This window comes from Microtus oregoni, unplaced genomic scaffold (assembly GCF_018167655.1).
Source record: "Microtus oregoni isolate MIOR12 unplaced genomic scaffold, Mior012 000007F_ref0000211, whole genome shotgun sequence".
Taxonomy (NCBI): domain Eukaryota; kingdom Metazoa; phylum Chordata; class Mammalia; order Rodentia; family Cricetidae; genus Microtus; species Microtus oregoni.
In genome coordinates, this window is record NW_024543066.1 from 3,181,099 (window position 1) to 3,194,620 (window position 13,522).

At 45.9% G+C, this 13,522-nt stretch overlaps 1 protein-coding gene across 3 annotated transcripts in view; it reads left to right on the forward strand.

Moving 5' to 3' along the window:
* Positions 1-13,522, forward strand: part of Bicc1 (BicC family RNA binding protein 1) — a 218,674-nt gene that overhangs the window by 188,411 nt on the left and 16,741 nt on the right. For 2 of the 3 annotated variants that reach the window (XM_041656541.1, XM_041656543.1), the window contains exons 9-17: positions 646-777; positions 4,229-4,415; positions 6,047-6,208; positions 7,105-7,301; positions 7,423-7,555; positions 8,333-8,489; positions 10,210-10,372; positions 12,710-12,749; positions 13,125-13,279. In XM_041656541.1, the coding sequence (XP_041512475.1) occupies positions 646-777; positions 4,229-4,415; positions 6,047-6,208; positions 7,105-7,301; positions 7,423-7,555; positions 8,333-8,489; positions 10,210-10,372; positions 12,710-12,749; positions 13,125-13,279 (1,326 nt within the window). The remainder of the gene's footprint in view (positions 1-645; positions 778-4,228; positions 4,416-6,046; positions 6,209-7,104; positions 7,302-7,422; positions 7,556-8,332; positions 8,490-10,209; positions 10,373-12,709; positions 12,750-13,124; positions 13,280-13,522) is intronic. The other variant, XM_041656542.1, reaches the window with a different exon arrangement.

Here is a 13,522-nt window from a genome sequence, read left to right on the forward strand (position 1 = left end):
GCTAGGAAGAAATGAGCATAGAAAGCCAAAGCTAGCTTCTGCAGCGAAAAAAGTATAGAAGACCGGGGCAGTGGTTCACTGCTCATGCTGGGAAGGGGCTAGCTACAGCTTAAGCTTCCTTTGAAGGAGCAGTTGAGAAACCTCAAGTGATGCATAGACTCCATCTGAAGGACATTGAGAGTTGGCACTGGCCTGGAGGTAGACAGATCCGGGCCATGCAGGTCTGTGGTGGCCAAAGTGGAGGTTGTTAAACAGCAGTTGAGTTCTCGTTCAGGATGCAATAGCATGGCTCCCCATAAGTCACTGAGCAAGGAGGGGCACATAATCCGAACCTCAGAGTCGGTGATGAATGCTTTTGTATCAATGCTAACATAATTGAAATCAGACAGTGAAGGATTTTTCCCAAGTAAACATCAGACTAAAAAAATTAATAAATTCATGACAAACCCTTGAGCTTAACATACACAGTTTCCGTCTCCCAGGGAGTCTCCTCCTGCCCCTCACCTTGGTCCCACACCATCCATCCTTTTTGGGAAGGTGTGAATCTTATTTAGTTTTAATATCCAACAGTGGATGCTTTATAGGTAAGCTTGGGTGCCAGGTGCTACGATGACCGACTCCTGACATTCCTGCTGTCTTTCCTAGGGGTGTCTTCCTCTTGTGCTGATGTTTGATATGAAGGAAGAAATTGAAGTGGACCCACAGTTCATCGCACAGCTGATGGAGCAGTTAGATGTCTTTATCAGTATTAAACCAAAGCCCAAACAGCCAAGCAAGGTTGGTTTGGCACCTCTGCCCAGGGAGGCATCTGCAATGCCATTCTCTTTGGTTGTTCAATTACGGGGAACTAATTTCTAATACGCATGTTAGTATATATTTGGTTATAACAGTATACATTTGTAACAGTGTCCTTAATGATCTACCATCATTTTATCCATATGTTTATGTTTTTTTTTAGAGTTCTAGTAACCATTATTTTTCTAAAAAATGCATGAGAAAAAAAAAAGTCTTTTTTTTTTTTCTTACTTTGTGATTTTAGCAGGAAACCAGCCAAACCAATCAGTAACTAGGCTAATGAAATGAAGACTGTTCTCAGAAAACGATGCACAAATGGCTAGCAAACGTAAACATGTTCGGCCTCAGTAGCCATCAGAGAAATACAAATTTAAGTTACATGAAGATACCATTTCACCCAGTCAAAGCAGCAGTCAGCCAGAAAATGATGAACGCAGACGCTGGTGGGGAAGTGGACAGAAGGGAGTGCTTTCACGCTGACGGTGGGAATACATAAACTAGTCCTGCCATCCTGGAAGTAGATACAGAAGCTCATCGGAAAGCCAAACTAGCCCCACCATATGAATGAGATGTACCACTCCTGGGTATTCCTCAGAAGGATGCTCAATTTGCAGTCAGCTACCTGTAGACTTTATTTAATTGCTAGGGAATAGCGAAGGCAACTTATGTGCTATGTATGTGTGTGTATGTGTGCACGTCTGTTTATATATGTGTGCATGTGTTTGTGTGTACTAATTCAAATCAACTTGTGGAACATTTCCATAACTCACTGTGTGCTGGCCACTGTGCTAGCCTAGCAGAACAGTTAGCTGCCTTTTCTGTCCTGTTTTTTTTTTCTTTCTTAAAGGGCCACAAGTAATGAAAGGGCTCAGTCTCTTTAGTGCTTTCCCTGCCCCAGGCTGTAGAGACTTGGTGATTCCACGGACAGTAGATGTGCAGTGAGAGAAATCACATAATCATTGCTGGCAAGAAGGCGAGGAGAGAGGAGCGTCCAGACATTAACACTGTGGAAACTGTTGCAGCCCCTTCGCAGGGCATCCTGGGACCCTGGGATTGCGCCGGTGGCTGTCACTGTCAGCCACTGTGTGGCTGCTGTGTGGGCTGATCAGGGAGGGACGATAGAATGAAAACTCCCAGACTGGAATGACATGTTAGGTGGTACTGTGTACATGCTGATATTTTCTAAATCACGAAGCATTGGCTGATGTGGGGGTTGGGGACACCCCAAATTCACCACCAGGAAGGAAAGTAGGATTAGGAACTCACCTAGGGAGATGTTAGCAAACTCACAGAGAATGCCTTTGTTCCAGGTCATAACTATGACAATGGTATATTATTCCTGATTTTTTTCTAATATTTAAAAACTTAAAGGATTTATAAACTGTAACTGTGGGAAGTTTTGAAGTTTGTGGAATGCTTTGAAGAAAAGAATTCCAAACAGCTGCATTTTTTAACTTTTTTTAATTAAATGCCAGTTTTTATTGCTTTATAGAGTCTAGTGAACCTCATTTGGCACTATACAGTTTGGCATTACAGAAATGTAGACTCATTGCTTTAGTGCCCTGTAGTGTATCATTGGGTGAAAACAGACCAGGAAATGTCTTAATGTATTTGGGCTGCTATAGCAACGCCACCGATCAGGCAGCCATAGATGATGGAAGTCGGAAATCAAGGAGGCTAGTAAGCACAAGATTCAGGCTGGACCAGATTGGGTGTCCGGTTAGGACCTGGGTCCCCATTCGCTTGTGGTGCTGTTTCACATAGAAAGGCTTTCTTTCTCTCTCCCTCCTCTTTCTGATTCTATTCATTTTGTGTGTGTTCACGTGTGTGTGCACACATGCATGCATCTGAATATGTATGTGCGTGTGCATATGGATGTGTGCATGCATGCATATATGCATGTATGTGTCCACATCCACATGTGGAAGCCAGAGAAAGATGCGCAGATGGTCTTCTCTTTCTACCACATGACTCTGGGGTCAGAGATTTATAAATCTGCCTAACTTTCCATTCTAACATTTTTAAACCATAGATGCCATCTTTTGTGTGGAATGGTGTATGTGAGTGTGTGTGTGTGTGTGTGTGTGTGTGTGTGTATGTATCATATGTGATTTCTACATGAGTAAATGTAATATTGTGTGTGCAACTGGGGGGCAACAACCACACCTCCTTTCAGAGAGAACCTTAAAAGAAAAGCTATCCCCAATTCTGGGTAAGATGGAGTGAGTTCAGAGTTTGAGACTAGGCCATTGGTTTTGGACATTATGAAGCCTCACCGGCTTGACTAATGTAACTTCAGTCACCGTCACAGTCAGACTGAGAGAAAAGCTTGTCCATACAAAGACAGAAGCAAGACGAATTCCAAGAGCTCAGGAGAAAATGAGCATCTGTCAGGCTGGACAGCCTGTCAATGGCTGGATTCTGACTACCACTTCAACTGCTTTCTGAGTCAGATTTTCCTTACTGCCTCTGTGTGTGTGTGTGTGTACTTATATATGCTTAGAAATTTAGTAATATATATTATGTAGAATAGAATTATAAATGTATATATAGCATATATATACAGGCAGTAAGGAAATACACATCATAAGATTTGCCACAGATATTGTCTGAGGGTGGAGGTGCCTGGAGATGTGTTAGCTAACCATCAGACCATATATGCTAAAAATAAGCTACTGTTACCATGCAGTCTGTATGTGGTAATGGGTTTCATTTGGCTTCTGCAGGTCTTGGGGGATAAGGGGGTGGGCTTTAGTATGAAGCCTGGAGGCTGTGTAATAGGACAGGGCTTTGACACCAAGAATTTACTAAATCCCCAAGCATCTCTGGATAGGAATCCCCACCTCTAAAGGTTGGATGGGAATTGGAATCTGTGAGCTGCCTGCAACAGTGCATACACACATAGCAAGTGTGTGCTGCCTGCAACAGCGTGCACACATACACAGTAGGTAGGTGCTGCCTGCAACAGTGCACACACACAGACAGCAGGGTGGTGCTGCCTGCAACAGTGCACACACACAGCAGGGGGGTGCTGCCTGCAACAGTGCACACATACACAGCAGGGGGGTGCTGCCTGCAACAGTGCACACACACACACAGCAGGGGGGTGCTGCCTGCAACAGTGCACATACATACACAGCAGGGGGGTGCTGCCTGCAACAGTGCGCGCGAGCGCGCGCGCGCACACACACATACACACACACACACACACACACACACACACAGCAGGGGGGTGCTGCCTGCAACAGTGCACACACAGTAGGTGGTAACTAACGGTTTGCAGCTTTGCCAAGAGTGGCAGAGGCAGAGGCTGATTGAAGGTGGTATTCGCCCTCCTGTGGGCTCCTCATTTGCATTTTCATTACCCCCTCCATTCATTGTATACTACCCCAGTGTCACCTTTTCTCCCCCCCCCCATTATGTGTTTTCATAGTCTGTGATTGTGAAAAGTGTTGAGCGAAATGCCTTAAATATGTATGAAGCAAGGAAATGTCTCCTCGGACTTGAAAGCAGTGGGGTCTCCATAGCAACCAGTCTATCCCCAGCATCGTGCCCTGCCGGCCTGGCATGTCCCAGCCTGGATATCTTAGCTTCGGCAGGCCTTGGACTCACTGGACTAGGTATAAAGTTTATTATTACCACTGGGGAAATGCTTATCTGCTTCCCTTTCTTTCTACCCGTTGTGCTGTGTCTAAATGCTGTTTTCTTCTCGGAGCCTCAGGGCGGGGTGAAGAGCAACAGGACCTGATTCATAGTCTTGATTTTGATTTTTTTTTGTTGTTCGGCTCTGTGGATTTGGGCTGCCCAGATTCTCCCTGTGCTGGCATAAATAATCACAGGCTGACTGTTCTTATTTTCCGTGGCTGTGTTTGTTCTTCTAAATTAAGAATGCCACCGGATTGAAGGGAGCAGGCTCACTCTGATGTGTGTGTGTTTGCTCTCTCTGGCTTTTGCAGTATTGCCCTCCCTCCCTAGAGATAAAGATTATCCAGTTTGTTCCAAAAAGTAATTGCAAATCTGGAGGGTGGCTAGAGAAGGGGAGGGGAGAGCCCCTGAACCCAACCCCAGGGTTAGGCTTGATAAACCCAAGGCCACTAAGGAGAGCAAGCTAGCTTACCCCGCTCACAAGGCTTAGGTTATTAGGAAAGCAGAATCTTTGCTGGTATTGAGGCAAGAAAAATAAATCAGCAAATCTTTTAAATTTATTTCTTTTCACTTTAAAATATGTAGTATGATGAGCTGTGTTATAGCTCAATGATAGAGCACACGTACAAAGACCTACCTTCAGTCCCCAACACTGAAAGAATTAATGCATACATAACTCATTGGGGCTCCAAACTGCCATACTTGAACACCACTACAGTAATGCAGGCTCTTTGCCAACCAAAGCTATTGCCACCACACAGCCCAGCTGCACAGTGAAGCTGTGGACCAGGGCATGCCAGAGATAGCGAGAGGGAGCCAACTCCATTGTAGTCTAGTTGAGCAACCAGGTGAAGAGGCAGAGTCCCTGAGTGGAGGAGAGGGTCTCTCAACCTCCCATCTCCCGTAACACCGGCACCTGTGAACTTCCAGGAACACGTAAAAGTAAACAGGTTTAGCTTAGCGATCCCAGATTCCCATGAGAGAATCTCATCAGTTACAGTGAGCATGGGATACTTGAAGCATAAATCAAAGCCGGCACATTTCCTAGGCAAGTGTTAGTTGTTGGATCGGAGCCCAAAGAAGTCAGCGTGTGCCCAGACGTGCAGAGTACCATCTGGCAGTGCCTCCTCTCTGCTGAGTACCAGACAGCCAGTCTACCGCAGGAAAGGCATCCCTCAGCACGGCCAGGTGTGAATGCTCGGAAAGGGATTTGTTGGGAAGCCAATAACAAGTGAGTGACTTGGAGAAATAAAATAGGGCTTCCTCTCGAACAGGGGTTTGTCCATCCAGGCTTGTCAGCAGGCTTGAGTCTAGTAGTCCTCTGTGCACCTGACTGCTGTGTTCGTTTGGACACATCTGTCTTGCCATTCTTGTGGCATCTATTGTCTATTTGAGCGTGAGCAAATTCCTACGTTGGATTTGTGAAAAGAGACATTCTCACAGGAATATCTGAAGTAACGTTTTTGAAAGAAAACCTGTCACCTGTGTTTGGCAGATTAGAAAGTGTCAGACTTTATTGGTGCTCATTCCAAAAGACAATATGAATGCTGCTCCTATTTCAGAATCTTGACTTAGGTGTGTTGATTTGACTTTTCAATCCTTCCAGGTCTATTGGGGCCCACCACCTTGTCGCTCAACACTTCAACAACCCCAAACTCACTCCTGAACGCTCTCAACAGTTCAGTTAGTCCTTTGCAAAGTTCAAGTTCTGGCACCCCGAGCCCTACACTGTGGGCACCCTCAATCGCTAACACTGCAAATGCCACAGGTGAGTGTCACTTAAGGATGACCAAGAGGTGTGCTGTCTTAGGAAAAAAAAAACACAAAAAACAGTATTTACAAAGAATTCATTTCTTCAAGTGGAAATCACCATCCAAAGCATGCTTTAGCCCAAAGGAAGTCTCCCGCTGTGTAAATTAGTTAAAATGAGGCTCAGAAAAGCCAAGAGCTTTTCATGCGAGCAACACATCATCCGCACAGGCGATAAACAGGTTAGGAAAAGCAGACGGATGCTCAGGGCACAATGGCCGAGGCCCAGGAAGGTTACAAACAGCTCTGCCCGGAGGAGCTATTTCTGAGTCAGGGACCCAGGTTCAGCCTCCCTGTTCTCTTCCCCTGTGCTGTGAGGGGCTGGAACAAATAAGGTTGGGAGTGGTACCTCATTTTAACACTGTTTTCCTTTAAAGAAAATAGTCACTTATTTGTGTGTGTGCACGTGCCAGAGTGCACATGGGGAGGTCAAAGGACAACTTGCAGCATGTGGGTCCCAGGCATCAAACTCAGGTCATCAAACATGGAATCCAGGGCCCGCCCTTACCCACTCACCAGCCTCCATTTATGATTTTTTTTTTAAAAAAAAGATTTGTTCATTATGTATATTGTATTCTGCCTACATGTGTGTCTGCAGCCCAGAAGAGAGCATCAGATCCTATTATAGATGGTTGTGAGCCACAATGTGGGTGCTGGGAATTGAACTCATGACCTCTTAACCACTGAGTCATCTCTCTAGCCCCCATTTATGATGTTTATAGCAATGTTAAATCCATTTACAGAGATGTGAAGTTATTCTGAATTCACAGGAAAGAAAGTTTCTTCTTGTTCTCAAATGGAACAGTCACTTCAAGGTTGTTCCCTGTCTAACACCGTCTTTCTGAACCACCACAGGCTTTTCTGCTATACCACATCTTATGATTCCATCTAATGCCCAGGCCACGTTAACCAATATCTTGCTATCTGGCGTGCCCACCTACGGACACACAGCCCCATCTCCCCCACCTGGCCTGACTCCCGTTGATGTCCATATCAACAGCATGCAGACAGAAGGCAAGACCATCTCGGCCTCTTTAAATGGACATGTGCAGGTAATGCCCTTCCGTGAGGTGGGGTGATCTGTGCTTTTGGCAAGAGACGAGCTGCTGGAAACCTATTTTTGTGTCCAAAAGTTATTTCTAAATTGTGTTTTTATCTTATTTATGATTTCAGCCTCCGAACATGAAATACGGGGCACTGTCCACTTCATCGCTTGGGGAAAAAGTGCTGAGTGCCAGTCACGGTGATCCATCCATGCAGACAGCTGGGCCAGAGCAGGCTTCTCCCAAGACAAACTCTGTGGAAGGTTGTAGTTTTCAGACTGACTTGTAGCTTGGATAAAGGGACCCCCCCCCTACTCTGGGTTGTGGGGGGGAGTCTGCAGGGGTTCTGAGTTGGTTTCATTAACCAATACTCCACCTCAACTATGAAGAGTCAATGTCTTGCATGCAGTTCCAAAGACCATGATAAAAGAATGGCCTGAAAGGCGTTTCCCACAGAAATACCACTCTTCCATTGTCGTGTAACGGGAAAACGTCATACAAGTCCACCCCCTCACAATCTTGAGGAAATATGTGTTGGGAGTGTCGTTTATTGGAAGAGCATATACCTAGCATGTGTAAGGCCCTGGGCTCAGTTCCCAGCACTGACTAAATTTGGGGTTTGGGATATAGCTCAGTGGTAGACTTGTCTAGGGTGCCCAATGCTTTGTCGACCCAAGTAGTAGAAAAGGGAAAAAACTACATGGTGAGGGAAAGGAAGCTAGGAAACATGAGGGTCCCCCTAATGTTCATATGTAAATACATACCTCCTTTAGTCCCAACAGCCTTCATGGAACACATGGGCCCTAGGTAAATGTACATTTCGCATATTCCAAACAATCTCCAGGAAACTCCAGGGTCTTTACTTCAGGTTGCGTTCTGGTGATAGCCTGAGCTTGCCGAGGTGTGCTCTCTCTGCAGGTGAGAGGGAGAGCACAATTAGGATTCTGGAGTTGGCTCTCCACAGAGATGGGTTTTCACTTCCCTCCATGGCCGATGTAAGGTGACATTTTGGTTCTTCTCCTTTCCCTGCCCTCCTATAGGCTGCAATGATGCCTTCGTTGAAGTGGGCATGCCTCGAAGTCCCTCCCATTCTGGGAATGCTGGCGACTTGAAGCAGATGCTGGGTCCCTCCAAGGTCTCCTGTGCCAAGCGGCAGACGGTTGAGCTCCTACAAGGCACGAAGAACTCACACCTACAGTATGTATGCTCATCTTGCTGGGAGGAAATGGTGGAGGAAGAATTGACTTTGAGCTCAGTGGTTAAGACTCTAACCCAAGTTGGGTTAGATGTCATCGTGGGCATTTCCAAAAATTCCCTCTTACAATTATATTTTAAAAACTCAATGAATGACCTATTTTCACCCTTGCCCCTCTTTGTAGTCTTTCCCCACCTCTGATTGAGTTACCGGGTTTCTAGCTGCATCCTTAAAACAGTCCTCTTGCTCGGAACCTCAGAGACATTCTGTGCTCTCCGGCAATGAGGAGGGGGGAATTTTCAGGCTCTGTTCCTGCCTTAGACAGTTTCCAGCAGTGACCCGAGGTGTTGGCAGGGGCTCTCAAGCTGTGGCTCCCTTCTCTCCAGTGCAGAACATGCAAACTTAAACTTTTTGATCAGCCCATGAGTTTTATTAGCAGGAACTCCTCCTTAGGCAGTGTTTAGAATTGTGGCATCTTTAGATTGCCTTTTATTTTTCTTTGTTCTTTCTTGGGAAAAACCTGCCCAACTAGTTGATTTTTCTCTTCCATCTTCTTAGTTCTTGGCTGTCTTTAGGAGTAGCTTTACGGAAAGATTAACATATATATCTCCTTGCTTCCTGCATTGCTTACCAAAGCCTCTTTATTTCATAAACTGGACGCATTCCACCCCGTTCTGCTCTACCTGTTTGTCATTTGTGGGCGCTAATTCCCCCAGATAGGCATTCTCGGGTGTATGTTCCTCAAACGCTCTGCTTCCGGCTCTCTGTTGAATCTTTGTCTCTAGCGCCCTTTGAACCTTCTCCTTTTTTCTATCCTGGATGAGGCCCCGGCTTCCAGCACTCCCCCACCTGCTCCTTTATTTAGTGCTGCTGACTCTCCCTGTGGCGCTGTGGCTCCAGCAGTCCCAGTGATGTGATCCCGGGTCCCTTCCCTTTCACCCGCTCTGCCGTCTGAGTTGCTGCTGTCCTGGCCCTTGGCCCTTGGCCCTAGTGAACTTGAAAAACACCTTCATTTCTAGTTCCCATGTCCTCAAGAAGCCTCTGTCAGCATCTGTCAAGCAGAGCATATTGCTCATGTCTTAACTTCTGACCTGGGACCAGGATAGGTGATTGGTTGTAACTGAACAAAACATCACGTTTTTGGCTTGAGGTACATCCTGATGCACCATGGACTCTCACTCTGGTGTATTGTCCACTATAAGCACCGCGTGATACTCTGCTCATTCCCTAACTAAGCGTTGGAGAATATTATTTTTCTTTCCTTCATAATCAGTATCGCATGCATGTCACATGTGATAGCTGTCGTCTGTCCACCTGCAGGCTTATCAGGCTGCACTCAAACTTTGCATGAATCCCTGGTGTCTGCTTGATGTACAAACATCAGAAATCTTTTCTGTACCTCTGTGCCCTGTAGACCACAAGTAGAATACCATGAGTTCCAATAGTGGTACCTATTTTTGCAAAACAGTTTCAACTCTGGTTCAAAACCCAGAAGCACCCTAGGGCAGTGACCTTGGACAAGCTCCTTCCATGTCATCCAGTGGGGTGACAGCATCACCTCTGTCTCAGCGTTGCTGTGTCATGACATTGCTCTGAGGGTGGAATGAGATGACAGATGTATGCAGGTGATGGCCGAAGCACACACAGTGACCCTGCACAGGGGACACGTGCGGCCTGTCAGCATGCCAGGTGGAACGGTGAACTCCCGACTCTCTCTCACAGCAGCACTGACAGATTGCTCTCAGACCCTGAACTGAGTGCCGCAGAAAGTCCCCTCGCTGACAAGAAGGCGCCAGGGAGCGAGCGCGCAGCTGAGAGGGCAGCTGCCCAGCAGAACTCGGAGAGGGCCCGCCTGGCCTCGCAGCCACCGTATGTCCACATGCAGGTAATGCAGGTGCTGTAGTAATACAGGCGCTGCCGGTAATGCAGGCTCTGCAACAGCAGTCATGCAAGGGCAGGGCGCTGGGCCGGACATGCAAGAAGCAGGGCGTGTTCGTGAGATGCACAGATGCTAGCCTGTTCTCCTGCACCCTGGTCAGTGTGAAACTCAAATAGATAAGCAAAAGGGCAGGATTTAGACGAAGTAAAAGTGACTCTTGAAACTAGTAAAAGGGTCATCTGTGTTAGCAGTCACCTCAAGCTTTATAGACATGTAAGAGATGACGGTTCCCTTAGAGAAGTAGATCTCATTCTTCTGGCTTGGAAATACAGATAGTCAACTTGGTGCTCAAAATGGCTATGGAAAGAGCGAGTGTGGAATGTGAATTCTTCGGAGGACCATGCAAAATGGTGACAGTGGTGTGGTTTGGGTGTTGGTGATGGCTTCAGTTTCCTCAGCCCTGGCATATTACCATGTTCATAGCGTGACTTGGGGCAGCTTCCTGAGCAGAGAATTGGAGTCTGATCTTCACGTAGATGTGGGTGAGAGGCAAGGACTCAGTGCTTTGAGGGCTCGCACACACCTACACTTTTTACTTCCTGCACCAGCGTTACTGGGAAAGAACATCCATCCTATACTGCCTTATTGCTTTCTTCATCCCCACCACCTCGAAAAACTTCACAAAACCCTAGAAACAAAAACAAAACACAGCAACAAAAAAAACAAAAAGAACTACTAGGTTTCATTAATTCATGGAACTAAGTGACACTGTTTTTATCCCAAAGTATGATTCAGTACTCCTGGTTTTATTTTTTTTTTAATCCTTTTCATTTGAACATTTTTGAGTCTTGAAGTGGATAGAATTCATAGCTCCCATAATGCATCAGTCCTAAAAAGAAACTACCAAGTTCCTTTTATGACCCTTGCGGGTTTATGCGTCTGATGGCTGCCATCCTCTTCCCCGCCAGCTTTGGGTCCCTGTGAACAAATTCCATGGTTCTTGCTTGTAGGTTGGATAACAATGTTCTCATGGGTGACTCTTTAAGTAGATGTGTTTATGCCATTAGGGGAAAGCTGGCCCCCAAATCACCAGGAAATCTGTGAGAGTCGTTAGGGAGATTTGGCATGAGACACACTGAAGACCATGCCCATCTCTTCACCACCCTAGGGGTGTGGTCCCTCTAGCAGCTTTTCACTCAACTCTCGGTCGTCGTCAGTCCTCCAGAGACTGTTGCTTGCTTAGTCTCCAGAGGAGTTCTGACACATTCATTGTATTCTTTGCAAGGCCCCACACTGGCTTTGAGTAGTGGTTCCTCAGTTTTTCCCTCTCTTGTCCTGGGAATTAAAACAGATTTTTTATTTTAACTTCCAGTGCAAGTTTAAGCTGTCCCCAAATGCCGTGACACAGTGTTGTCTAAAAACCAGTGAGGTACAGCCATATTTCTAGAGCTGCTGTGTCCACTGGGACGCTGCTGTTTATCACTTGACCCAAGGTTATTGCTAGCTCCTTGCCACCTCATCCGTGTTCTGTCCCAGGCTGTAATTCCCTCAGAACCTTATATATTCTGGTATAGTCTTCCTGGGAGTAGAACCAAAGAACTCTTCTTGCCAGTAGGTTCTTGATCTTCGTGGTAGGTCTTTGAATCAAGTCTTAATCTGTTCCCTAGATTGGGGTGGTGCGAACAGGTTAGCATCCGGGATGTAGCCAAGCAGGCATAGCTTTCTTCAGAACGGCATCTCTCCTGGTTTCTGCAGAGTTAGCTGTTCAGTGTTCGGAGCACAAACGTGTGGTCCTCCTCTCTGTGCGGTATCTAGGTTCGATCCTATCGGATGGTTAGTGTTCGAAGCTAGATGAGTGCAGTTAGCCAGCTTCAAAAGCCACAGCTGCAGCAGCGTAGTTGATGACCTCGTATGTCGTCCTGACGTTATCCCAGTTTTCATCTTGTTCACCTGCGTGCAGAAGGATTCTGAGACCAAAGGAGAGACAACAGGTGCCCAAGGGCATCGTGCGACATCTTCCTTTGATGCTTCTGCATCTATTAGGCTCTTCATGTCACCCTGGCATATAGTAGTTCTGATGTGGAAGACATTCTTCATAAACGAGAATGTTTCATTTTGGTAGGAAAATTCTAATCTTTGCCATTGACATCAAATTAGATAAAAGTAGTAGATTATTCCAAGTTTCTTTGGAAGGAGTGTTTAAATTCATCACGCGTGGGCTGTAGATGTGTGGTATCATGATGTAGAGCTTAGCCAATGTCTGAGGCTGATTCACAAGTATTGGCAGGATGCTCTGGGATTGGTAACAGAGCTGTTTTTTTTTTTTCCGGATTTCCTTTTCAGGCCTTTGACTATGAGCAGAAGAAGCTATTAGCCACCAAAGGTAAGTGACACAGGACTGCTTCCCCTTTCTGGCCTTCAGCACACCCTCATTTTCATGCAGTCCAGGTGATTTGAAAAACTGGATGCTTATAAAACAGAAACCCAAAATGTTTGAGTTCATACTACACAGATTCTGTCGAAATAAAAATGTATTTTTTGTGAAATACACGAGCATAAGCAAAGAGTCCCGCAGCTTTTCCTCATTTACTTTTTATTGGATAAAATGTTTTATTCTGAGGCACTGCATGTTAAGAAATAACATTGAGTTACAACTTTTTCATGTGTTGAAGAAACCCTGTGCACCATCAGTAACTTTATTTAAGAATTGCATTAAGCACATAAACAAACAGTCTCTCTTATATTCTGCATTCTAAAGCGATGCTAAAGAAGCCAGTAGTGACTGAGGTCAGAACGCCTACAAATACCTGGAGTGGCCTGGGGTTCTCCAAGTCCATGCCTGCCGAAACCATCAAGGAGCTGAGACGAGCCAACCACGTGTCCTACAAGCCCACAATGACGACCGCCTACGAGGTGCATAGTTCTCCTCCTGTCTATCCCTTCCACAGAAGAACAGCTGGCTCCCTGCTGTCCCTGCCTCTTTATGGCCATAGGGACCGATTGGCTTGGCTCCCTTTCTGTCTGTGAGCTTGTGGAAAATGGATGAGCTTTCATATTAGATTTTTTTTCTCTCCCCTTGACGTTATTCATCTATACGTATGATGGGAATTTATATTTTGGGAGCAAGTTTTTGTTGGATGAAGTAGTATACCAGAT